This window comes from Eimeria mitis, genomic scaffold, assembly GCF_000499745.2.
Source record: "Eimeria mitis Houghton genomic scaffold, Emh_scaff22, whole genome shotgun sequence".
NCBI classification, from domain to species: Eukaryota; Apicomplexa; class Conoidasida; order Eucoccidiorida; family Eimeriidae; genus Eimeria; species Eimeria mitis.
In genome coordinates, this window is record NW_013570526.1 from 10,001 (window position 1) to 35,807 (window position 25,807).

Below are 25,807 nucleotides of genomic sequence, written 5' to 3' on the forward strand. Positions count from 1 at the left end.
CAATCAAAGAACTTCTGAGGCCGCAATGTATTGAAGCACTAGCACATCGATGCAGCAGCTGCTCAGCACCAGCTAGCCCTAGGGAGAAAGGACCTGCTTCAGAGAAAATGGATTAACAGTTTGCATTTATACACCTTTCAACAATAAAATAAACAAAAGAAAATATTAATTAACAAGCGAACCACCAAAGCAGCCCGAAAACCAGCCCTGAAGCGCAAGGGGTGGTGTGGTGGTGTGGTGCTAGCACAGGTCCACTCACTAGCTGAGCAACACATACTATACATATCATCATACAGCAGAGTAACGAACTCAATATATTTATTTTTTTTTATTTTTTATTAAGTTTCTTGATCATCCGTCGAATACTACTAGAAGAATAACCACAGATACAGAAATTTGTGTCTCTGTCTCTATCCATACAACATCGACGCATACTACATCACTAGCAAGGCTACAAGCGGCAACAAAAAAAAAGAGAAAATAGAGAGGCCGCCGAGGGGAACCGAGCTGCTCTATCCCCCCAAATGTATCACAGGAAATATCCTTCAGGATCAGTGTGTTTCGCAAACAAATACCGCCACAACAATACCTGGTTCAGTTTGGTCTACAAGCCAGGGGACCGTCGCGCTACTGGCTGCCGCTTCATCTATTCCTACCCTCGCCTACCAACCAACAGTGCTTGCTTCATTAAGGTTATCTTGCGAACGTTGTTACTCCCCACGTAGTAACTTAGGCGTTTCCTCCGTAATGCTGTTTAGTGCTGGCTACCACGCTGATAGCATATGCTACAGAGGTTATAGTGTCCCCGTCAGTAAACTTTTACACGCAGTAAACACCTCTCTGGGTCCCAGGTGATTCATGCCTGGTTGGCCACGAGCTCTACGTACTCCGCATACTCTCTATGATCTCGCAGCCATAAGTGCTGACAGTTAAAGCTTAACGCCAGGCATCTTTTGCTATAAACAGCACCGCATAATTGTAGAGTGCAGACGCATGAAAAAAGCTAAGAAGGTACAGAAGTTAGGCTTCTAGCACCGCCGCCATAAATGCAAATGAAATGATCAGGGTAACGCCCAGGCTCCAATGCAACGCGCGGCTCAGTGATTTGGGCCGAAAGAGACGAGAGCGACACCGCGTCAACTCTGCGGTCATAAACAGTCGCAACAATGCATAGAAGTTGCTTCTGCTACTTGTTACGGGATGTGGAGTGGACCTGATATGGGAGACCAAGGCAAGGAGATGCATCGGATATCCCAGTCAAAACAGAAGCATGCTTTGGAACGCCGCAAATGACCAACATCAACGTGCGCGTGCGGCTTGGGGTCCACCCAGCAGCAAAAGCTGGGCTCATCCCTAAGGCACGGAAAACGTGAAAATGTAGAACGGTGGTGATAGGCTACCCGTACGTATAGGGAGAGGCCTATATCATAACGATAAAACAATTAGCTCCAGAGCTTACGTGCATATGAAGACAAGAGTGCCTCGTTTTTCGTGACAAAGCAATATTCACCAACTATGTAGCACGCTTTGCCTGCAGTTAGCCCCGGAGCCTTCACTTGACCTTGGTACGTTGGGTGTAAGTCAATGCAAACGTTCTATGGGTGTATTCAGAGGTAAAGCACGTAGTAAAGAAAACATTGCTGAAGCCTCCTTGAGTGCACACGTGAGGCTGGCCTCTATCACAAGCCGCAGTGACGTGCGCTGCTTCCCGCAGCAACAAGGCCGTGACGCCGGACGGCAGGGGAGGGAGGTCAAACGCTTTTGGAAACTCTTATTTTAACTCTTTACCTACATTGTAGGTCGCTTCTATCCTTGACTGAGACCAGAGAGCAGGCGTTATAAACTCGTTACATGCGGCCGAACTCTACGCTGCACCACACATATCCACACTTCTATTCACCCATGCTGCTTCGAGGAGATCACATAATTGCTCCTGGAGAAGTGTTTAGCAGAGGCGATTTTCAGAAACCCACTCTGTTTCTCGGTATGTTGGCTACTCATATGCTTGTTGTCTGTGGACTTTGGGTTTCGTTACACGAGTATCCCGAATCTCAATTTCCTCCAGTTGCTCCTCCCCCAATTTACCTTTCTGATCGCTTGCGGAGAGAAATCGAGAAAACTTGGCGATTCGCTGAACGGTTTTAGGAAACCGACGTTAATGGCGTTGTGGCATCTCCATGCTGGGGGTAAACCTACAATGCCGGCCAATGCGTCGGCCCGGTAGCAAACGCCAACGGGTTCTACCGAAATGATGGTGAACTCTTTTGGGTTGTTGAGGTTTGTACTGAGTGCAAATCCACTAAAGCCAAGTCGGTTGGGAAGAAAATGACTGCTGAACGTCGTGTGTCGTTGTTTGGTACTTGGCATTTTCGGCATGATATATACACTGCCGTGCTGCTCCAGGCTGTATATGGAGGTCTGCTGCTGCGGCGACAAGGAGCTCGCTGTCAAGCCCCAGGTCCAGCGTCACGTACAACAGCGTTTTGGTGCACACCTGGTGAACCGGAGGACAACATATTGGAAAGTGCACAATTGTACCATAGATCGATTCAGCGCATGAAAGGAGCTCAAGTCACTTTGATGAACGGCGCACGGTTGTATTATAGAGCCACTCAGTAGAGGGAAGCAAATCAAGCCAGTCTGATAAGCATAGTTACGCAAATGCTGCACAAATGTACAGTGCGTAAATTCAGTTTGGCAATGTGCCTTCAGGTGGTCTTGGATGATCTTACGGTCTATATTAAGCCGCATTATGAACTCGTGCCAGAAGTTGCTAACAGACTTCGGATCTTTCTCAGTTATGCTACTTTTCGGAAAGCCATGGAGTTTCTAGAACCTTAATGAATCATTGATCATTCCTTCGACGGCAACTAAGCTAGGGCACGGGCTGAATTGTTCGTATTTGCTGAGTCTCTCAACAACAATGCATATAAGCCACATTAGCCAAACTAAACTCATGAAGACGTAGACCAACGTAGACGCAGCACTGGTGGAGTTTAGCTTCGTTGCCGGGCTGTGTATACACCCTCGGAGTGTTCCAGTTGATGGATGAATGGAATACGCAACGGGCTGCGCTTTGGTCCCCCCTTCTTTAGACTTTAGCAACCACAGAAACTGCAGGCTAAGCAGCAGGAACTCCAGCTGCAAGCGATGCAACTAAACTGCTGCAAGAGATACAGAAGTAAGAACCATCGCAATAAAACATGCAACACGACGAACCGATGGAGCAGCAATAATCACACAAGATGAAGCAGCAGCAGGTGCTGGCGGAGCTCTGATTTAGTCCATCCATTCTTTGCTGGGCTGCTAGGCACACGACGTCGTGTGTCGAGGTATCAGATGTAGCATGGGCTGGCTACAGTTGGTTGGAGTTGGAGCAGGTGCTTTTACTTGCGTGCAGGTTAAACTTCTGGTGCCCACACTAATGCGTAGTGAATGCATCCAAATGGAGGATGAGTACACCTGCATATGTGGCTGCCTTGCAGAAGGAAGTGCAACAATTTACGTTGCAGATTCCTCTCCGCACCAGCCGCAAGCAGTTAAGCCACTACGCTCAGCACGCCTAGAAACATAGGGAGATATCAGCGGCTTTTTTGTAAATATTTTGTCAGGTCGATTGAGTCTGCTGCAGCTCGCGAGCGGCCTGTGCTGCTGTATGGCATATCTCAAGTTGTGGCGTGTTGTAAGGGAGTCCTCAATCTTAATTGAGGACAGTCATGAGATGCAATAGGCTCAAAATACTCCAGGTAAGACTCTACAAAAGCAGCTGATCTACTCTCCAGTCATCTGGGACCTGCATACCAAGGACCTGCGGCGGGGGGAGAGGAGGCGGGCTGAGACACCTTGCAACGCACGCACCCTGGTGCAACTCGTCGGGCAAGGCAACCCGACATGCATACACAATCAACGCCCTACTGCCGCATGTACTAACAGTATAGACGATTGTTCTGATTGTTACCCTCTTAGTTGGCTCTCATTCACCTTCATTGGTCAGCCTGCACCCATGTAGGGATAAACACTCCACCCCCTCATGGAAAACGCTACAGTCGCAAGCTCCAGTGAAGCCGAAGCACTCAAGTTAAGAGCTTCCTAAAAGGAACTGAACTCCCCTTTCTCCAGGCCTCCTCGGCACAGCTGCTCAGAGCCTGGTGTTGCTGCGGAGCATTCGGCCTCACACGAGCTGCAATACACCTCACTGCAACTATGATGCAACGACAGCGTCACATGCAAGCACAACCAAGCTCACTTTGCAACCATTCTCTGTAGGCGCCTGTCAGGCACTCGTATCTGCGTGCAGCTAGCCTGCTACGTCCAGGCGGATGTCCCCTGTCTAACTATAGAGAATGCTACATATGCGCTGCTACGAACGCCTGCAGGGGATACGGGTGTAGACAGACACTTGCACCTCGTTGGGTCCGCTCCGGGCACTTTATTATTACTGCACTTGAAAATTAGAGGTGCTCGTAGGTGAGGCTATGCGGTGAAGCCTGGCTGCGTTTGGTGAGGTGAATGAGGTGAAAGCACAAGTCCCACGGCGGCAGGCTTGGGGTGTTGTTGTTGCTTGCTGGGTGTCGGCCGACGCATAAGGAAGCCTTTGTCGTTCTAATAAGTAAAATGTTGCACTAAAATTAAATAACTCAAATAATATGCCGTGGAAGTTGTCAGGACTAAAAGGTCTGCAGTGCGCTGGGGCCTGAGCTCGCTGCCGTGTTAAGCCCGCCACTCCCTTGCTCAATGAAGGCAGGAGATTGTCTTGATTCCCACATGTCTTTGGCATAAGCCTCTGTTCCCTTTCTATCAAATGTGCTGTTTATGTTTATGCCTCTAAAAATGCGGTTCCTCTTACGTGTTTTGTGCCTGGTGGCCGCTGCTGGCGCCTGGCACGGTTGCAACAGCAACAACAGGGAATTCCCTTTTGCTCTGGCTGCAGCACCTGCTGTTCCTGCTTCCTCAGGAAGTCCCGCAGCTCCGGCAACACCTGCTGCGTCAGATGTGCAGGTTCTGACAGATGCGAATTTCGAACAAGAAACGCAAGCTGTCACCGGTTCCACCACGGGTACGCGGTGACACCCTGTCCGCGTGTGACGCTGTGTTTGGTGTTCAAGGATCAGACTTGTCCTTTTAGAGCTCTTTTCCTTTCACAAAACTATAAGTTGTTTTGTTAAACGTGTCCCTGGGGTTTAACCCCACGACATAAGTGCACAGGCGTGAAGATGCTGTGCTTGCCGCACCCATACCACAATTTCGTGCTTGCCTGCAACGGAAACATTCAGCCCGTTGCACGTTTAAACTGTGTTTCTTTCTGCTTATCTCTTCTGCATCAGGTGATTGGTTTGTCAAGTTCTACGCCCCATGGTGCGGCCACTGCAGGAAGATGGCCCCGGCGTGGGAGGAACTGGCGAAGAAGCTGAAGGGACAAATCAACGTAGCGCATCTTGACGCCACGACAAACCCGCAGACTGCAAGACGATTCAGCATCAGAGGTTTCCCAACTTTACTGTACTTCAAAAACGTGAGGCGGTTGTTCAACAGCCACCTGGGTATCGGGACAGGCCTGTGTTAGCAACAAAACACCCAATACACGTATCGTACTGATCCCTGTCATGTGTTCGTTTTCTCCTCTCATGTTTTGCCGCGTGCAGGGCCAGATGTATCAGTACAAAGGCAGTCGCACTGTAGATGATCTATACGCATTTGCAACCGGTGGATGGGAGAAGACGCCTGGCAAGGTGAGACGCAGTGTTCCCGCGTTCCGTGGCGTAAACTAGAGGGCACTTTACTATCGAAGTGGAGGCTCTAGGAAGTGACTGGGTTCTGAGCTTATGTGGGGTATCCAGGCTGCTTGCGTGTTTTTTTTCTCCTCAGCCCATTCCGCCAGTCCTGTCTTGGCTGGACACTATGAAGGACGAGTTTATGTTGGCAATTCAACAACTTCGCGATGTATTCATTCAGTTCCCCGTCCCACTTTTGATACTGTTCTCCGTCGGGTGCATCATGGGCTCGATGATCACTTGTCTTGGCGTTGCACTCTGCACGGGATCGAAGAACCGGGACGTAAAGGTTGCGAAAACATCGAAGAAGAAAGATTAGAGAAGAATCCTGGTTTCCTCATGGAGGTTTTGCAATAGTATTTGGTTGTTTCGTGGCGAGTGTAACATATATATGTATGCTTATATTTATATATACTTATAGGAAGGCTGTCTTTCAGCTCCCAGTCCGCTTGGCGTTCAGTCAATGAACGGAAGCAGATGCCGCAGGCGGCCAGCGCCGTCTGGTTTCTCTTCCACGGAAGCCGCGGAATCCCATTTGCAACCTTGCACAGCGCAGGTTACGTTTAGCGAATGGGGTTTATTAAGTGGGGTTGACGCTGATCTCCGTGTTGAATGCTTACTCGCATAGACCCGCGTCCCAGTTACGCTGGGATTTCCTCTACCATGTGTTTACATTTCCCTCGTATACTTCAACCCTGTGCTTTATCATCGTCAAAACTAGTATTTCTCACGCCGACACGCATTTATCTGCACTTGCACGTAGTCAACACTTGCGGGGGTTGTTGGTACGAGAACGAGGCTCAACGGGTGACGTGGGCTGACCGGCGATAGTTCAGTGGCAACAACGAACTCGGTAGAAGCACAAGGCTTACAGTTCTTTTAAAAGCTTCCTCGGTAGCTAGCAGGGACAATTAGAGTACTAGCAGAAACTCTTTTGCTGAACTGCGTTGAGACAAAGTGCCTGCGACGGTGGTGGTGGTGTCGCGCAGAGAATTTAATTTGTTCATGAACCGACGAGCGCATTACTGTCGGTGATGGTTAGTGGGTCGCATCTGTTGTGGAACATTCATCTTCGAGATAGCATGCAACCTTAGAAATGTGACAGTTTGGCTGGGAATGCCAAGCGCGTTGAAGCCTGATGACTGAGGATACTGAGTGTCGCCTTCGCTCGCCATGATGAACCAATCCGTCAGGTTACCTTGTGCCCAGTGAGGCAGCTGCTTGCACTGCGCGCCTGTCTCGTGTAGGCCTGCTCGCACTGGCATATTCGATAATAGGCAACGTTGCTCACATGCAGGTACAACACGTGGAACATCCGGAAACCTCTCCGGTTCGCATGTTCAACTCCAAACCCAGATAGGGGTGGACGAGGGAAGGAATGGGGTCTGCAGAATTGGATCGCCTCGTGCGACAGCCAAGCAGCGTTGGGTCGTCCAGAATATTTCGTTCTTAACAAACCGCCATATATATTTGTTTGCAATATAGTTTGAACGCACGCAACCATTCAGCTTCGCGTGCACGAATGGTATTGCAAGTGCGTAAATTCCCTATTACCGCCTCTGAAGACACCACTACAGCTCTGAACGAGTGAGCATACCGCTCATTGTTGCCTCCACTTATGCGGGGATATTGGTGTGCTTGCACCGGATAGGAGCCCTACAGGCTCTTTTGTCCTTGCACATCCTGAGAAATATAAAATGCGCGGTCCCTTTAGCATGATCTGTCTGAGGCGAATGCGTGGACTTCTACTTGCTTGCAGGATAGCTTGTGAGGGCTAATTGAGCGCTTAAAATGTGTCTACAGTGTTAGTACATGCATGAAAGCGGCGAGCGGGCATGCTTTCATCTGGTGTTGCCTAGTAGGAGGAGCTGCAGCACGGTGCGAGAGTGCCTCCTTTCTGCACCAACCACAGGCGCCAGGCCCTGGCCATGCTGCACCTAAGACTCCTGGAGAGTGGAATGGAGGTCAGACGCTTTTCTACACTCTTATGAAATACTTTGGAGTCTTGCAGCTTGCGACGGTCCTTCGCCCCGATCAAGGCTTGTCGTGACAATGCCTTCCTCTGCCCTGAAGCTGAGGAAACCCAAACGGGGGATCCCACAGAAAATTGGGGAGGTCTAAGCTGGTCTCAAGGGTTAGCCTATTTATTTTTTGACATTGAAAATGGTTGAACAACTCACTATGGACTTGGGCTGAGGCGCTGGACACTCGCCAGGATCTCCGGCTGGAAGCGACACTACAATAGCACTGTACAGCATTTTCTGAGTGCCTGATTAGTCACTATGAATACCTGAAGTGTAATTCAAGAACATATTACCGGGCACACTAATGCTTCATGAAGCTGTGAACAACGCCCTCCCCGCCGAACAGGGAGCCGCGTTGTTGGCGTCCCCATTCATTCCTCGACGTCATCCCAATAATGTCTAGAGGAAAGCTCAACTTCGCAGTTGAATGGAATTTAATACTTAAACACCTCTAAATAATTTGACTTGCGGGGCGCATGCATGCATCGGGCGTGATGCAAGTGTTGTGGAAGCCTATGGCATGATCAGCCCCAATGTGGGAAACCTCTGGAGAGTGCAATGTCCTGTAGTAACTGCTGCATTTGTGGATGAAATCCATCATATTTTTGAGGAGAGCAGCCCATAACAAACAAAAGGGGGTTTGTTACGGAAGAACCTCTGTCGGTTCTGCTCCAGCGTACATCCTGTGGGCACAGGAGTTGCGAACCCGTGTTGCGCGCCCATAGAAATAGATTACATTGTAAGAAATCTGTGGATATATAACCTCTAGCTGGGTTCGTAGGGGAGGAGCTATCTTGGACCCTTTCACGACGATGTCGCGCCGGGTGTCCACGCTGGCGGCCGCCAGGCCGAAGTCGGCCTGTGTACCAAAAAACTTCGATTTACTGCCTTTTCCCTCTCTCCGTGTTCGTCTACACCCTGTGCCGCTCATGACTATCCTAGATGCGTACATTCGCCGAGATGAAGGCCAGGAAAACGTCATCGGCACCCTCCTCGGCTCATGCTCCGATGGAAACGTCATAGATGTCACAGACTGCTTCGTTGATCGACATTCCTTGACAGGAGAGGTTTGTCCGCAGTAACGTGAAGCGGGGTAGATGATGGAGTAGGTGGGATAGTGGCGCATCTCTGTATTGCACTCTTCATCGTTACCTACTTCCTACCTGTCCTTTTGTTCAGGGCTTGCTGCAAATCATCAAGGACCACCACGAGAGCATGTTCGAGCTAAAGCAACAGGCTAACGGAGGCAACGGGGGGGTGAGGGAGGTGGTAGTGGGGTGGTTCTGCACAGGTAGTGAAATGACGGAACTGACGTGCGCTGTGCACGGCTGGTTCAAGCAGTTTTCCTCCGTCTCCAAATTCTTTCCCCAGCCTCCCCTGACGGAGCCCATCCACTTGATGGTTGATGCCATTATGGAGAGCGGGAGCTTCGCAGTGAAAGTACGTAGTAGTCCTTCAAGAATCTGGAGAGTTGCACTGTGACTACTTAGCACGTTTTACACTTTTTTGTAGAGGGAAAAACCAACAATTGTGGCTTTGGGGGGAGTCGATTGTCTGTGTTGCAGGTATACACACAGGTGCAGATGACTATGGCTAGAGAGGCTTGCTTCCAGTTTCATGAACTGCCCCTGGAACTGTACGCGTCTCCCTCTGACCGAATTGGTCTAAGGTTGTTGCAGAAAGTCCGCATGGCAAACCGGAGCCATCCGCCTAAACCTGAGGAATTGATGGAGCCGGCAGCAGATGGTGTTTTGTTGGATGAGATGGGCGACGGCCTCAGTGCTGAACTTGAGCAGCTGCAGGAGAAACTAGAGATTTGCGCCTCATACGTTCGAAGCGTGTTGAATGGAGAAACAGAGCCGGATCCTGAGGTGGGCCGTTTCCTCAGCTCAGCTCTGAGCGGAGCCACGGAGCCAGAATTGGAGAGCTTTGAACAACTTTGCCAGAACACGCTGCAGGACAGCCTCATGGCTGCGCATTTGGCTAGACTGGCCAAGTTGCAGTTCGCTGTTGCGCAAAAACTCAACAATTCCTTTTTCTGAGGGAAAGGGAGCGGGTAGATAGCGCACGTCTGCACGCATGTTTTCTTCGATCTTGCGGAGGAACGTGGTTATGTGCCTAAAGAGGCCCGCATCAACTGTATGCTGCAACCTAGGCGGCTTCTCGGACTTTCTAGTGAATTCTTCTTTTTTAACTCATTGGAATATTTGACCCAAAGTATGGGGGTGTAGTTGCCTGTCCAAGGACTTTCTCGTCATAGGATTCCAGCCGGAAAGTTCAAGTCAAATGTGCAAGCAGCGGCTGCGAACCCCTTATACTAGCAGAATGTGGAACGGGAGAACGCTTTAGCATATTGTGGTGTATTGCCACGAGCACAGTAGACAGGCTAAGGTGCTACATTGCCTTTGGCTTTCCGTCTCAGTTGACGGAGGAGGGAATTGAGGGACGGCTGCTTGTCGACTCCAGTGATGCTCAGCACTTATTGAAGCCGCTGAAACACTTGCGTGTAGTTGTTGCGTTGGATTGATTCTCCTGACGGTCAAAGCCCGTGCTGACTTTGTTATATATAGCGTTAGAACGCGATAGATAATATGGCACCCAGAGCAATGTCTTTCAGACGAATCACGGTGCAACGAGGGGCAATAAGTCCTTCGTTTCCACTAAAGGGAGAGTACCTTGATGCGCTAAATGCATCTAGTATATATGATATGCTGTGCGAGAAGGAGAGATCAGAGACACGCTGAGCTGCACTGAAGGGCAGCAGCTGCACTGAAGGCGGCGCAGCGGACCATAGGTCGACGAGCTGCAATTGAAGCCTGAGGCTTGATATAAAAGATGAAAGTAGCGGATTTCCAATTATTCCAAGCTGGTACTGCACTGCGCACAGGAATGAAGTGCATCGATACGTGTCCAGACATACTCGAGAGGCCACACAGCATGGCAGGAGAGTTGAGCAGCGGTGTCAAACAGAACGTATCTGCACAAATATTATATATACCTATAAAGGATAGAGTGGAAGAGAAATTGAAGTGTCTTATGCATATATTTATTGAATGCAAGCGCCGTGTGATGGAAGCAGACCCTGCTTCGCCAGCCAGTGGTCACCTATAGTGGTTCATCGATATCCTCGGAACGGAATAATCTCCGAGAGACTAAAACAACATTAATCAGCATTCACTATGTTAATGCAACATCATAGCTGAACAGCCATTCAGTTAGACAGGAGATTCACGTGCATTCTGCTCACTTGAGAACCTGGCAGTCGATGCTGTGCTCGCCTGCTTTCCGTTCCCTGTGACCGATCACCAACACTGCGCAGTTGCAACACTGTCCATAAAGTGTGCTTTTTCCACACTCCTGGAGTTAGTATTGCATGCATCAAGCTTCAAGTCAATATTTTTTATACGAGGCTGTAGAGGAGTTCTACACAAGGGCTCCGTGCTGTCGTCCATTCAGCCCCTCTGGCAGTTTGCTGGGCTCAGCGGAGGGGGTTTGTTATTGACGTCGTTGGTGCATTTGAATATCACTCTTCCCCTCACACGAAGTATTAGCACTGTTGTTTGTTTCTTTTTCGTCCTTGTGGCACGACGGTAACTCGGTCTCCGCGAAGCCTCCGCAGTGCGAGGAGCTGGCTTCTCGAATTGTTTGAGACCACGCGGATTAGGCTGGCAGGAACTGTGTGTTTTAGGCTGTTTCTGTTTCGTGGGGTTCAGAAGACCCCGTTTTTCTTGGTGGCCATTACAGACAACGTTAACTTACCATACTGCCCTGTTTCGCGAGCGCTGAAGAGGCTTCACTCAGGCCAGGTATCGCGGCAGGCGCTTCTCATCCACTTTTTTTGACATCTTCTTTAAGACAATGCGCAGCCTAATTGCCTTTGTACTCTTATTGGCCACGGCGCCTGTGAGGCCGAGTGGTGGCTCCTCCGAAACTAGCCCGAACGGCTGGTCAACTACGGGACCCTTGACGAGCGAGGTGGGCATCCAAACGACGTCCAGGGAGCCTGAAGATGCCTTGTTGTTGACTGAAAGACTTAATGGTTCGTCCTCAGCTGGGACCCTAAAGAGTGGGCAGGATATAGATGCGGATGACGGCATTGCGCCACGGCTGGCCTCCGCGCAACCAGCAGAAGAGGCCCAGAGGGAAGGAGACCAAAGTGAAGGAAAGGTATCAGGAGGACTTCCCAGTGCAGTGAAGCCGGACAAGAAGTTCCGGCGAAACGCGGCCAAGCTTCTAAGCTTAGGTCTTCTAGTTGTGGCGATGACATTCATCGCTAGAGTGTTTTCCTCGAAGTTCGCATTCAAAGAAGGAGTGGGAACTGCACCTGCTGCGGCTTCAGAACCTGGTGAGGGCAGTCCAGAGTCAGAGGCAGAGCTCATATCGTCAGCAAGTGGAAGTACACCTTTGGAGGAAAGGGCGCAGCACAGCATGGGAACGTCGCAAAGTGGGGTTGCCCATCGTGAGCCGGCGGTCGTCGACCTTGAACAGAGTATTACACAACTGAATTACGAATTTAGGCGTGCAGCGATCAGGGCGGAGATGTGGTCAAATAGGTCGGAGAGTGCGCTGCTCTCCAGCAGGGTAGCGGGAGGGGATGGCCCTGGTGTGGAGTCCACTGCGAAGTCCCTTGCGCTGAAAATGTCTTCGATAGCGTCTTCGTTGGCTCAGAACGTCGGGGCAGTCTGCGCCGGGCTGGATAAGCTTAATGACGACATCAAGAGGGCAAGAACTCTGGAGCAGGCAGCAGAAGCAGCAGCTTCTCTCCGAGCGTTGCTGCGAGCCTTAGATAATATTGGCGGCAGCGCCGCTGCTGAGTTTTTCAGAGTTGTCGAGGCCACAGCCACTATGACCAATCAAGCAAAGATGCTTCTCGATATGTATCCAGATATCCTTGTACTTGCGAATAACTTGGCACAACCACTGGGTGTGCCTTACGCTAGCCAGCCAGCTTTTCCAACATCCGCCGCTGGTCTTGCCGGAGATGTTACCCTTGCCAATTTGAAGGCGCTAGTCGATGAAGTGAGTGTCACGGAAGCTCTCCAGAGCGCTAAAATGCAGAAGGTTCTGGAGAGTTCATTGGTAGAACCCCATTTTGGAGGTTTGGTCCAGTTGTTATGGAGGTCGCGTGAGCTTCAAGATGACATGCAGGCAACTGTGAAGTCGCTGGTGCACGCTCAGCGCAGCTTGGAGGTGGGAAGTTTGCCTAGTCCTCGTCTTAACGTGAGTGCGGCTATCGAAGTGCTGAAGGCTATCAAGGCAAAGCAGATGGCATTGGGGGAGGAAATGAAGCTGGAACTGGACGTGTGCGTTGAGCTGGCACTGGAACAGCTTGAAGCAGCACGTGTTTTGGTAGAGAAAAACGAAGATGGACGTTGGAAGAAGAGTGCGCATCCACTCTTGAGTATGGCCAGAATAATCAAGAAGCACATTGCCTCTGTGGAAGTGGCATTGTCTAACTTTGAAGATTCCGCAGGAGAAATATACTTGTGAAGGAAGACCAGCTACCCGAACTGGGATATATATATCTCATTGGTAGCACAACGCTGAACAGTTGGCAGTGCTCCGCTAGAACAAATAGGCTTAACTTGTGGTACGGCCTCCCACCATTCGTGTTCTTGTAACGGAACATGCTACGTGCTATGGAGGGACAGTATACCGTTAGGAAGACAAACGCCTACCCATATCCACTGTCCCGGAAGTTTTCTTTGGTTTTCTTTTTTTTAGGGCGAAACGGGAGTTGACCTTCCCAGGCATGACATTTAAACGATTATTTTTTATACTGTGTTCTAGGTGGTGTGTGCTGTATACAACGCTGGAACACACGTTTTCTCCTTTAAGCGCAGTGGCTTGAACTATGCGTAATGCAGTTACCTGGAAAGAAAAGGGCTGGTTGATAGGGAGCATAACCCTTCTTGGTCTTCCTTCAGTTTTCTGAGGGACAGAAGAGGATTAGTAGCGCAATGATTTGGTAAAGGAAACCGCTGATAATGCGTTGGGAGAGACAGAGTGTGACCGTCCTTCTGCTGTGCCTATTGAGTTCGGCAAAACTCGGTACAGTTTGACGACACCAGTTATAGCGGGAGCAGGATGTCTGTTTTGTGCATTTTCTTATTAGTAGTTTCCTCTTCAGCTCCGTATAATGGACGTTTAGGGCAAACATGTATGTTGCAATTGTTCATTTCCGCTAGTCGGGGAACACGTGCATTCTTGTGTGCTGTGAGCGGAAAACGTCTACCACCCTGTACCAAGACCAAGTCGTTTGTGATACCTGCATTGCTTTTGTGTCCACTCTTTTTCCTGGACTGAACCACCTCGGGTACCCACACGTTTTTCTTTTGACGAGTGCTCAAACAACACAGCACATCAGGCTGTGCTCGTACTACCATGCACAGCTAGTCTAGGTACGCCTTTACATTCACAGACTCCTTCAGATGTCATGCCAGGCAGGCAAAGCTCACAAATGTATACATATATGGTATATATACAATGGCCCATCGCTTCGAAAGGGCCTCCCAAAAGTATCCCAGCGACGAAACTGCGGCGACCGGAGACCGGCGACGCTGGGTCAAGTTGTTTATAACAAATGGAGAGCCAGACACTTCATCAAAGGAACCACATACAAAAGAAGGCGAAGGGATTAGTAGGTTAGTGCCTTCCCTCCAGAATATTACAGGCTACATCAGGAAGGCTGTACTTCTAGCTAGAAAAAAGGACAGACTGTACGGCGCTTCTCTTTCAACGGCGAAACTAGCATTGGAGGGAATGCAATATTGAAAGGATTCAACAAATTTCATTCGGTTACACCCTAGAATGCAGCCCTTGTGCGAGTTCAGCGTGACCCGCCGAGTGGTCCTTTGGTGAGGCCTGTCCGGCCTCGACGCCAATATCACGATTTGCACGCACTCCAGAATGCAGTATAAGACCGGAAAATTACTTTAGGCTTATGATAAAGCAGATAAGCGAAACGCAATAATTGTGTGGATAAGGAATCTGTCGGCAGTGACGCCGCCACGGTCCGTTGGACAGATGGTAAGACTGAGTCCGCAGGCTGTTGCCCACCGTTCTTTCGCTAAAGGCGACAAGAAGAAGTGCTCTGGTCGATGTTCTCGGTTAGTTTTCATTATTGAGAAGAATAGCTCCTAAATTGTTCTGCTTGTCTTTGACACTCGCAGCGCTAACGTGCCTTGCCTGCAGGCCAATGGACACCCAAGCCCCAGGGTATGACAGTTGTGCGCAAGGAGGCTTCCGTAGCTATTTCCGACAGAAAGAATATAAAGTCTCTTGCAAAACTAATACACGAATTCATTGCACTACTGATGGGGGAGTATATTTCCTGTTGGAGCCCCAGTGCTCTTTAGCTTCAGCAGCAGCAGCCTGTTCACCGCCGAAGAATCCCCATCGCTAGGCATTCTGGACCTTCAGCAATACCACACGGTGGACGCCTGGTTTATGCCTTATATTAGTTGAGTTCGCAGTATTTTTATGACACCCCGGAGGTGCACCGACTGGCTTGGCGGCCGCTTGTCAAGTGTAGACGCGGAAGGTGGCCCGCCCTCTCGAGACCTCGTGTCCCTCCGTCCCTTCGGTGGCGCGTTACCCAATTCATATAGTTGATGGGCATTTCTTTCATTTTATATGCATTGAGCACAGAGAGTTTAGCTCATTTGGTAAGGACGGACGTCACAGCCTCCGGACGCCGGCGGCAACCTCGAATGCGGTGTGCAGTCACCTCGGCGACCTTTACCGCACACATAACCAATGGAGCCCTATCCTAAAACACCCCAATGTGAGTATGGACCAGGCTGCGCCGAGGAAAATATCAACTCCAGCCCTACTGGGCGCTTCGCTGTTGATGAACCAATGAGGAAGAGCATCGCGCCTGATCTCGTTCATGTCGAGGCCCACAAATACAATGGGGGAGTTAAAGACGGTGGAAGGCAATTGGAAACTGATGGAACCGCTGATGCTTCATCGGTGCGCCATATTTCGTTGGCTGCGCGGCAGGCTAGTAGAATACACGACCGGCAGATATGAAGGGAGCGGGTCTCTGTGTTGACACGGCTGCGTGCTCCGCTCATAGTAACGACAACGTTTGGGTCCTTATTTCTCAGGGAGGCAGTGATAATCTTTTGGCGGAGATAGAGAGTAGTAGCGGGCCTCTCAAAGCAGTTCATGACCTCGAAGAGGCACTCTGGCTAGTCCAGGAGGAGCTCGCCGAAGAACAAAGTGCGCATATTTTGTCAGAACCCCCTCAGGCAGTCTGTATACGCGAATCTGTAAAGTATTGCCCTGATACGCGTTCGTTCTTTTTTTTGTGTAATGGTTCCCAGGGTTGCGCGCGGAAGAAAGGAAGCACTACGCAATCTTCCAGGACGAGGTGGGCCTGGATACGGTGGTCACAGAACTCAAATAGATGTTTCACAGCGCCACGTTGATGAGGCCAACGCTTAGCATCTGTGTGTGTATGTTTCTCAGTACCTTCGCCTCCAAGAGGAAAGCTCAATCAACAGCAAGCGAATTACTGCTGCTGAGGTTCGCTCCTCTCCGTTGCACCGGTGCAGTGTTGTTTTCCGTCTTTCAGTTAGTGCGGTGTTGCCGTAAGTTGTGTTGGACCGACATAATCCACAAATTTAACAGGATTGTGGGTGTTTTGCTGAAGGTATCTGCTCAAGCCGCGCGCTCTCTAGCAATTGATGCAGTCGAGGACAAGGAATATTTTGCGAGGCTGCTATATCAAACACAGACACAGGTACGGCCTATCTTTGTCCTCTTTGGTTCAATCATACGTCCCCGAATGTCACTCTCATTTGGACATCGGCATTTACAACCCTTGCTAGAGTTTGAACTGCTTATCTGGAGAAGGCTGGGCGTTTTGCTTGCAGCTTCACTGCCTGACCGCCGTCGTCGAAGATATGATGCCTCGACTCAAGACAAAGCTCAGGTACGAGAGCCGCTTCTTCTGTGTTCTTACAGTTTCATCAGCAGCGACCATAGGCCCTGTGTTTTCGAAGTAACGCTATATTGCTTCGTACTTTTGTTGTTCTGTGCTTCAGTGAAGTCATTGAACAGGGAAACACAATTGTTGCTTTGCTTGCTAGCCGTTGGCCAGAAGCAGGACTGAGGAAACAGATCGAAGCTCTCGGCATAGCAGAGCAGCCACTGTCACGTTGGGCTCTCTTCCATGCTTTGAAGACGAAGGAAATCCCGTTTTCAGGGTCAGCAACTCAGGGCGTCTTGGATGTGTGCATGTCGTGCCCTTCCTCGTTTCAAGAATTGAAGCCAACTGAGAACTTCCTGGAGAGCGCTGTATCGAAATCTCCAAGAACGGCAAGAAGGGTGACTTCCACGTTGTGCAGTGTTGAGGAGACAGCGGAAACAATCGAAGAAATACAGAAATGCAGAGACCAAGTAGAAAGTGTGAATGAGACGGAAGGGCAGGGCCGCACGTCTAAACTGAGGATAGGAACTGTAGATGATGCAACGCACTTGCTGCCCCTTCATTTGCGTCGCCAGATAGGAGGGCTCCCGCCAAGCAGAATGAGCTCTGTAAACAGTGCGGCGCTTGAGAAACGAGGAGACAGTAAGCGGCATGCTGAGGCCACCAGCATCTCCAGGGATGGGAGCAAGCTCGTCTCCCGGCCATCGTCAGTTGCAACGCGTTCACGAGGCCAAACTGCTGCTGACCGTAGAATGAAACCGTCTGACTCCACAGGGCAGGTAACGCCAAGCGGCGCGCGGCACGCTCTTCCTCCCCTTCCTGTCGGAAAAATCGTTTTACACGGAACATCAGGATTGGCATCTCGAGATTCCCACCGGACACACCGGGTTCAGACTGCCTTCACAAAGAACAGTGCGCGCGGCGAGACGTCGTCCTGTAAGAAAGAGAGCTCAGCGGCTGCCCCCCTTGCATCCTCACGGAGATACATTGCGCGGCAGACAAGGCAGTGCAAGGAAGATCATGGACTGAAGCCTCACGACACCGAGGACTATACCTCCAGCCCGGCATCTCTCAGCTTGAACTCACGGCGTTCTGTCACGCAGAGAAGAACCTCGTTGGACCGCGGAGGAGCATCAGTCCATCTACACACATCGGGCAACCTGCGTGCCACACAGCCGCCTTCCCTTACGGGGTCTCTTCCAAACAGCGGTCTTCCCAGCCGTATGACTTGCGGAACTGTGCTGCCCACCTGTAAGGAGTTTACTCGTAGGCTTCCTGTATCCAGTTCTGCAAAGGAGAGGAAAGAACAAAAGCGTGACGCAAGGCTCTTCCAAGACCTGACACTGCTTGCGCCGAAAGAAGCAAGCGTGTTATCCCAAGCTCAAAGCGATGCCGACATCCCAGACGGCCTGCAGTTGCAAACGTCGACTTCACCTTCATCCTTGCCGGTCTTACACCGGCAATCAATTGCCCACGATGAGGAGCTGGGCCCCATGTCAGATAGTTCCGCAGGCATAGTTGCTCCACTTGTTGCTGTCGGAAGGAACGAAAACCTGGAAGGTGTCTCAGGCAGTGGCAAAATCCCACAACGGACAGATATAACCACACCCGCGGATCGCCAACATCTGGGGTCCAGTGGAGCACGTGTTCTATGTATTACAACACAGGGACGCGAGCCAAAAGGCCTCACACAAGGATCTTCTGGAAGCGAGCCAAAAGGCTCTACACAGGGGTCTACTGGAGGCGAACCAAAAGACCGTACACAAGGATCTTGTGGAGGGGAGCCTAAAGACAGTACCAACCATGCAGAAGCAGCTGCTCCACAAAATCACAACAATGAGATCCGTCAGAAGCCAGCGCTTCCCTCCCACGATCCAGGCAACTGGAATATGAATGTAACCCCCCACTTCCAAGGGACGAATGGAGGGGATCGTCAACCTGTGGCTAGTCTGAGGTGTCAGATTGACTCGAGCAAAGGAGGTGCTAGCAGGGATACGTCTGCAAGGCCCACACAAGCAGAGCAGCATAGGCACATGCACCAGCCACAGCTGCGCCCGTCGGCTGCGCCCCATATTCAGGGATCATCACTGGATTTGTCCAGACAACAGGGAGTGGATGTTGTTAGGGGCGTATGCAATGCTCCGCACTTCATACCTTGTGGCGTGACTCGAGGCACGCTTCCGTTGCAGCCACAGCAGTTTGAAGTCCGTGCGGCACAGCAGCCAGACAGGCAATGGCTACCTGGGATTCGCTATGAAATGCCACGACGCTCTTCGCTCCCAGAGAGCGGTTCACAGGGCTTGCTGATATACGGAAACAACATGTTCGTACAGCATCAGCAGGCGGTCGTGGGTCAAGAATTCCGTGGTGGCTTGCCGTGGCCAATCCCAAAGATGGTACAGCGGCCGGTATTCGCACCCAGGAATCCCATTTCGCAGAGCTTCCAGCAGCCGACAAGCTTTCAGCAGCACTGTGTTTCAATTCCTCAGCAGTATCTGCAGAGCCAGCCACACCAGCTCCAGCGTGTTATTCCAAACCAGCAGCAGGCACCGCTGGCGAACATGCACTACAAAACGCGAAACATCGGATCAGACTTCATTACGGGACAACAGCAGCATATGGGAATCCCTATGCCGGGTGAATGGAGAAGCAAGTGATCACTTGGTTCCCAAGCGAACACTGAGAGCTTTGGAAAAATCCTTTTGAATATGAATAGCATGGCCTGGAGGCATTGTGTGGGTCAACGCTTTTTCCGTTTGAGCCTGATTCGCTTTTACTTGAAATGCAAGTCCTATATAGGGTTTTGCTCATCGTATCAGCACCGCTCCCCCCTACAGATGAGGCCACGCATGGCTAAATTTTTTGACGAAACTCAGCACTGCATTGCGCTTATACGTCTGCAAACACAATATCCGATGACGTGTTTGTATCCTCTCAAGTCATGTAAGCAGGATGAATGGTAATCCTCATCCATCTGCATTTGCGAATAGGAACCCTTAGATATAGGGTAGCCGGGGAAACAGCTGGGGACGCTGAAACCCTCATGGCGGCGCGAGTTGTAGCATGCATCCATTTAGTGGGAATGAGTTTATTTTTGCGCGTAAGCCTTATTAGGCTAGGTTTATTAGCAAGCCTTATTACCGAGATTTAACACTCTAGTACAGCGCACACACGTGCCCGATGCATCCCCTCGTTTGAAGAACAAGAGACTGCCGTGGCGCTTGTGGAGCTAGATGCAGCAGGTTTTCGGCCGATACACTGCATAGCGTTTCGCTAAAATGCACGAGGGGTATAATTAAGGAGACACTTAGCTCCGCTGGGCAGCGGCACTACCGTTGCCGTGGTGTGGTCGTCTTCTTCGTGCAATTAGCCCATATGGACTGTGTGGTATTGAACCCAATAATTTTGGTGTGGCCCCTAAAGTTTCTTCGATTGCAAAAAAAGCAAAAGTAGATGACACTGGCTACTCCATGTCGTGCATGCATGCAGATCTGCTGCGCACTGCTCAACAAGGACGAGACGATTGCGAGTAGGCCGGTGACAGCGAGCTGAGCAAACCGGCGGCGTCAAACTAAGGATTATACCATTTTTTTATGGCGGAAAAACGGTTGAATATATACATTCCCTACATAACAGGGGAATGCGAATGACTTCCGAACCGGCTGTGTTCCACATACTTCGGTTGACTCGAGACTGTTCCGGGACCATAACGCTATTCCTTGAAATTTGGTGCAAGACATGCGTATAGCCTTTCCAAAACCGAACATCCTCTCATCTTGTACACCAACAATGTGTAGTCAGCAAAACTTGTGGGTGGAGGAGTCGTGAGAACTCCACAGCACAGTGAGTCGACTACGCCGAACCGCCGAGACCTGGAGCTTTGGCGTCAGTGTGAGCACAGAACTGGCAAAGCTGGGTTCGTAGCAGGGGAAGAAGTTGCTGTCGAAGGCAGTACAGTATTTAGAACGACATGTACACTAGTTCTGGTGTGCACCTGCTGTGCTCCCGAGAGCGTGTGGACTCTGATCTCGTCTGAAGCAGTCTGGTCCTTTCGTTATAGCCGTAGGTTTTAGCTCCCACCACGGACATAACAGTTGGCGCGTCCCTCTTTATGCGGGGAGAATAGAGTTAATATAGGCCCCGAAGATGAAGAAGCTTTTGAGCAGGTCGATGGGCAAGCCGAAGGGAAACAGTGAAGGAGATGGAGCCAAGGTCCCCAACAGAGCTGGATCCATGCCTGCGTACCGCTGGCAGCCTTCTCAGCAAGATTCGTTATCCAGTGAAGTTCCTTCTACCAAGGATGTAGAAACTGCCATTTCTCTCCCCAGTACCCACAGGGGTCCACTTGGCCGTAAGATTTCGCATTCGCAAGACCTGCTTGAATGTTTCTAGCACTATTCAGTGTGTGCCGCACTTTCTTAAGCGACGGGTTATAGGCAGATGGTCAGCACCGTAGCCAAAAATGCAGAATGCAAGGTAATGTTGCGTACGCAGCATGCACTAGCGAGGACTGCCAGGCATTGGTGGCGAGGCTTCGAAATCAAGTGCAGAATCTACGAGAAGAAAAGTCCCAACTGGAGTCATTGATCTTCATGCAACAGCAGACTATCCACCAAATCGATCGGGTGAGTTTTGACTACGCGGATTTCAGCGTTCATGTAAGTGCGCAGTGAAGGTGATTTCAGTGTTCGTGTAGGCGCTGAGACGAAGAAGCTCCCCTTTGCATGTTACTCTAAACCTTCAGGATGGGCGTACCTCAGAAGAGGGGGCAAAACGCGAGCTGGAGGTGCAGCAAAGACTTGCGACGATACTGCAGGACGAAAAGGCAAGCCTCAGCTCAGTCCAAAACGTGCTTGGCTACACAAACACCAGAAAACAGTGCAGTCCTCGTGTCCCATCCAGTGAAGCCACTTAACTAACTGTACCTCTTTCGACGACCTGTAGTTGTGTAGATGGCAACTGGCATGTTTCCGACGGGGGAATCCTAGCTTCCTTTCTGTAGACCGCATACTCCCGGTCGCAACTCTACTTTTTCGCAAATGCAGGGGTATGTACTTGAAAAGTTAGTTTGAAAGTACGGGGTTCTTGAACAGCAATGTGCGCCAGTTCTTAATTGAAGCGGATATGCGTACTGGCATGTACATCAGGTATCCATGGAGGACAAGCTGAGGAGTTCATCAGATGCAGTTCAGCGTCTCAATGAGCATATTGTAAGCAAACATATACACGGACGTTTTGGAGCTGAATGTGTTAGTACACAGCTTGTGACTGGAGCGTCAAGTCACTCCATGTACGAGCCCGGTTTCTGTTTCATATGGACTGCGCGGCACAATTCAGGCTGACCTGCGAACGCTCTTGGCAACGAAGGATAAAGAAATTGGAGAGCTGCGATCTCAGCTTGAAGATCTGCGAAGAGAAAATAGACAAGCCAGAGAACTTGCAGCAGTCAGCAACGGTTTCAGCACGGACACAGTTACACCAGCTAGCCCCCATGAGACGCAAATCCGCTGTGCTGTCCCGCATTGCGTGGTAGAAGTATGTTGATATACCTGGATCATTGATATCCAACTCTATGTGGATTTGGAATGCATATGCTGTTGCAGCTAGAGACAGAGAGGCTCGCAAAAGCGAATTCCGAAATCGAAGAGCTAGCAGACCACTTGCAGATGTCAGAGCGGAAACAGGAAAAAATGATGTCGTTCCTCCAACTCGGATCGCCTGAAGAGCTTGAATCGTTGGCAGCACGAAATGTAAGTGTTGCCCAAAAGTAACCACATAATGCTTGCCATAAACAGCGGCGACACCCCTAATGCAGCTCACGGACGTCGTTAGCTTTCATTGTATCCCCTGGAAATCCTCAGTTGTTTGGATGGAAGTGCTGTCGCTTACCCTGTTCCCCGCATAGTACGTCTCGGGGATAGGGGTGCCCGCAGAAGCAAGATGGAATGCTCTCTACGCGACCTCTTTCCTTTTTCAGTGCATGACCCAAACCATACACGCCCCAGACATGCCCAGGGCAGCATTCCCGAGCCAGCTCCTAAAACCGCCTGATAGCTCTATGCACTGCACTTCACCTGTAGCTGCACAACTATGGCGTCTCTCTGTTTGCAGTCCGAATTGGTGGACAAGCTTGCTGAGAAGGAGGAGGCTGTGCTTAGTTTGAGGCGCCAGCTGTCAGACGTGCAGGAGAATGCAGAAGTAAGGCGCTCTATTCGGGCGGCAAGTTGTGTGCGTGCGTGGGCACCGTGACGTAAAGTGCGGTGGCGTTGGTGTTTCGACTGGGGTCGCTGTGTTGATGTCGAGGGGGCTGTGGGANTGGCGTTGGTGTTTCGACTGGGGTCGCTGTGTTGATATCGAGGGGGCTGTGGGATGTGTCGAGTTGCAGGAGTCAGCCAAGGAGAAAGATGAACAGTTGGAGAATTTGCGGAGGAGTTTGGCAGATCTTCGAGAAAAGGCGGAAATGGCGGAACCTCTGTTGCGTCTCGGCTCGCCCGATACGTTGCAGTCGTTGGTGACTAAAAACGTGAGTGTGCTGGAGAAGGCACATCCCTGCAGCAGTGTGGTTCGTGCATATCGTAGGAAGCCCATTTGGGCTGTGCGCGGTGCTACGTGTGGTGGTAAACAGAGCTTCACTTGATCTTGCAGCAGCGTTGGGGGAGCATGGGTGAACAGACCTTTGCATGGCGTAGTAGGTGTTGGGCGCGACCTTGGTGCGCGCGGCGTGCTCGAAGGATTTGGGTTGCGATGGTGGTGCTGCTGCACCTCCAGAGAGTGCTGCATGGGGACATCTCCGAGTGTGTCTGTTTGCGTTTGTGGGTTGGTTGGCTGCAGTCCGAATTGGTGGGCGAGCTTGCTGAGAAGGAGGAGGCTGTGCTTAGTTTGAAACGCCAGCTGTCGGAAGTGCAGGAGAATGCAGAAGTAAGGCGCTGTATTCGGCCGGCAATTTGTGTGTGTGCGTGGGCACGGTGACGTAAAGTGCGNTTGGCGTTGGTGTTTCGACTGGGGTCGCTGTGTTGATATCGAGGGGGCTGTGGGATGTGTCGAGTTGCAGAAGTTAGCCAAGGAGAAAGATGAACAGTTGGACAATTTGTGGAGGAGTTTGGCAGATCTGTTATACATATAGAATATATATAGAATAAGGAAGGCTTGTATTCAGCTCGTAGGTAGGCTCTGCTTGTTATCGGACGTATTTGTATGGTTGCGTTTGTGAATTTGTCCTAGGGAAGGAACATTGATGCTCTTCGTGTAGCCCGTCTACAAGCTTTGCAGACGGGGAGCGATGTACCACACGGATGCATCCTAGACCAAGAGCGAAGCATGCAGGTCCAAAGGGGATCATTGGAGAGCGCCCAGCAAGACGAAGAACTCAAGGAGTCCCGGGAGAGGGAGAAGCTTCTGTATCAACAGCTTCAGGAGGTTCAGTTCCGTCTTGAGACACTGAAAAAGGAGAATCAAATGCTTAAGCATGCACTAATGAATACAGCCCAGGAATCGGTTGATAAGGAGGATGCAATTCTCAGGGATAAAAGGGAGTACGATGCACTTCAGAAGGCTGTGGAGAATGCAACGCGTAACGCAGAAGACTCCAGATATCTGGCACAGGTGGAAAGAGAGAGACGCATCGCCCAAGTGACGCAGCTGAAAACGCAATTGGCAAGATGGCAGAGAAAACATCGCGGCCAGCATATCCTTGTTGACGTGGAACAGTATGACATAGACACGGGAACTGGTTGAAGCATTTTTGCAGGGATCCTGAATTTCACAGCGACATTGTTAAATTTTGTTCCTTGATTTCGCTGTGTGTTTTGTTAAATTTGTTTACTGTTTGGTTAACTCAGGACGGATGCCACAATGCCGTTTGATGGTGGAAGCCACGCCCCTTCCGAAGTCAGAAAAAGGCTCCTTATCGACATAAATGGACGAAGCCCAAATCACTTACTAGAGCTAGGTTCATCACCCGTTGATCGTGTTGGACCTGGATTTTTCAAGCTCGCTTCGAAGCAGTCTTCCGGAGTATCAACAGGTGGTAGCGTTACACAGTTAGTGCGCATGATTGACGCTTCCACAGTCAAAAATGTGCTTCTAGAGCCCCCTTGTGATTCGGTCCTTAAGGCTGTGGGCCGTTGGAAGCCTAGGGCATAAGAAACCAACAACAGAACAAACAGAGGGAATGGTTGTTAGCTGGCGGTGAGCCGGGTGTTCCACATGCTATGCTTGCATGCAAGTTTACATATTTTTTGTTCATTCAGCTGCCATTGCTCCACGGAAAGGTACCATTAGCACTATAGCTCTGACTTCTGTTTTCACCATTGGCATCCAGCAAGCTCTTCACGATGAACAGCTTCCGTGATCTTGTGGAGATGAGCGGGGTCCTGCTCAGGAAGAATTTACTTAGCTGGTTGCTGCTATGTGATGGTTTTGCTGAGGCCACGGAGCTGAGAGTCGCATTACAGGAGAGTCACTGGTACACTGGCTCGGCAGTATTACCATGCTTGCATAATCACCACGCCGGAGATGGGCCCTGAGAACTACGGCACAATTTGGGGCTACTCGGGAAAGGAGGTAGCCTGTCATGAGTTCCAGCCCACCCTGCTCGAACTCCTGGTGTAGGAAACGTCACATGCAAGAACATGCAAGGCCTCTTTTGAAGCATATAGTAATTCCGTAGAGAATCGTTAGATACGTACTTGGTCTGCATTGGCGAACATGCACCAGTATTACCACTTGCGTGCAGGTTGGCCGCTGAGGGCCAAGTAAGTTCTCAACGATCTTCTATAGTTTAAAACATGCAACGATACGGCTGGGTTCTGTGTGGTGGTGAAGTTATGTTGCAGCATGAGTTGCAGCTAGTTGCGTTGGAACTCGTATCAGACCGCCTCCTCTTCCCTTGCATCAGACCGTTGCTTGGCCGGTCCCAGGCTGTCTCGGGAGTGTAGGCGATCGGCTTTTTATAAACGCTTATCTTGAGCATTTCGACTCCATTGTAACTTGCAACTGTCCGCGGATAAAACCGATGACTGGAGCTATAATGCTGGCCCAGTTCACCACGGTTTAATCTTAGACATGCCGTGTGT

At 50.5% G+C, this 25,807-nt stretch overlaps 5 protein-coding genes across 5 annotated transcripts; all 5 read left to right on the forward strand.

Moving 5' to 3' along the window:
* Nucleotides 1-4,818: 4,818 nt before the first annotated feature.
* EMH_0021790 (thioredoxin, putative) lies at nucleotides 4,819-6,090 on the forward strand (the record flags this gene model as incomplete). Its single annotated transcript, XM_013496615.1, has 4 exons — nucleotides 4,819-5,056; nucleotides 5,325-5,512; nucleotides 5,643-5,729; nucleotides 5,866-6,090. The coding sequence occupies 4 exons, from the start codon at nucleotides 4,819-4,821 to the stop codon at nucleotides 6,088-6,090; spliced, it is 738 nt and encodes a 245-aa protein (XP_013352069.1).
* A 2,517-nt stretch (nucleotides 6,091-8,607) lies between these two features.
* EMH_0021910 (eukaryotic translation initiation factor 3 subunit 5, putative) lies at nucleotides 8,608-10,322 on the forward strand (the record flags this gene model as incomplete). Its single annotated transcript, XM_013496616.1, has 4 exons — nucleotides 8,608-8,862; nucleotides 8,975-9,235; nucleotides 9,361-9,804; nucleotides 10,218-10,322. The coding sequence occupies 4 exons, from the start codon at nucleotides 8,608-8,610 to the stop codon at nucleotides 10,320-10,322; spliced, it is 1,065 nt and encodes a 354-aa protein (XP_013352070.1).
* Nucleotides 10,323-11,653: 1,331 nt separating this feature from the next.
* On the forward strand, nucleotides 11,654-13,285 carry EMH_0022020 (uncharacterized protein; the record flags this gene model as incomplete). The annotated part of the gene is made up of 1 exon (XM_013496617.1): nucleotides 11,654-13,285. One exon carries the CDS (start codon nucleotides 11,654-11,656, stop codon nucleotides 13,283-13,285), a length of 1,632 nt encoding a protein of 543 aa, XP_013352071.1.
* A 2,268-nt stretch (nucleotides 13,286-15,553) lies between these two features.
* EMH_0022130 (uncharacterized protein) lies at nucleotides 15,554-19,390 on the forward strand (the record flags this gene model as incomplete). Its single annotated transcript, XM_013496618.1, has 7 exons — nucleotides 15,554-15,769; nucleotides 15,907-16,021; nucleotides 16,126-16,172; nucleotides 16,271-16,327; nucleotides 16,455-16,544; nucleotides 16,678-16,736; nucleotides 16,849-19,390. 7 exons carry the CDS (start codon nucleotides 15,554-15,556, stop codon nucleotides 19,388-19,390), a joined length of 3,126 nt encoding a protein of 1,041 aa, XP_013352072.1.
* A 1,513-nt stretch (nucleotides 19,391-20,903) lies between these two features.
* EMH_0022240 (Trichohyalin, putative) lies at nucleotides 20,904-24,467 on the forward strand (the record flags this gene model as incomplete). Its single annotated transcript, XM_013496619.1, has 9 exons — nucleotides 20,904-21,084; nucleotides 21,228-21,358; nucleotides 21,881-21,943; nucleotides 22,071-22,178; nucleotides 22,337-22,483; nucleotides 22,845-22,931; nucleotides 23,119-23,256; nucleotides 23,565-23,651; nucleotides 23,955-24,467. 9 exons carry the CDS (start codon nucleotides 20,904-20,906, stop codon nucleotides 24,465-24,467), a joined length of 1,455 nt encoding a protein of 484 aa, XP_013352073.1.
* Between the last annotated feature and the right edge of the window lie 1,340 nt (nucleotides 24,468-25,807).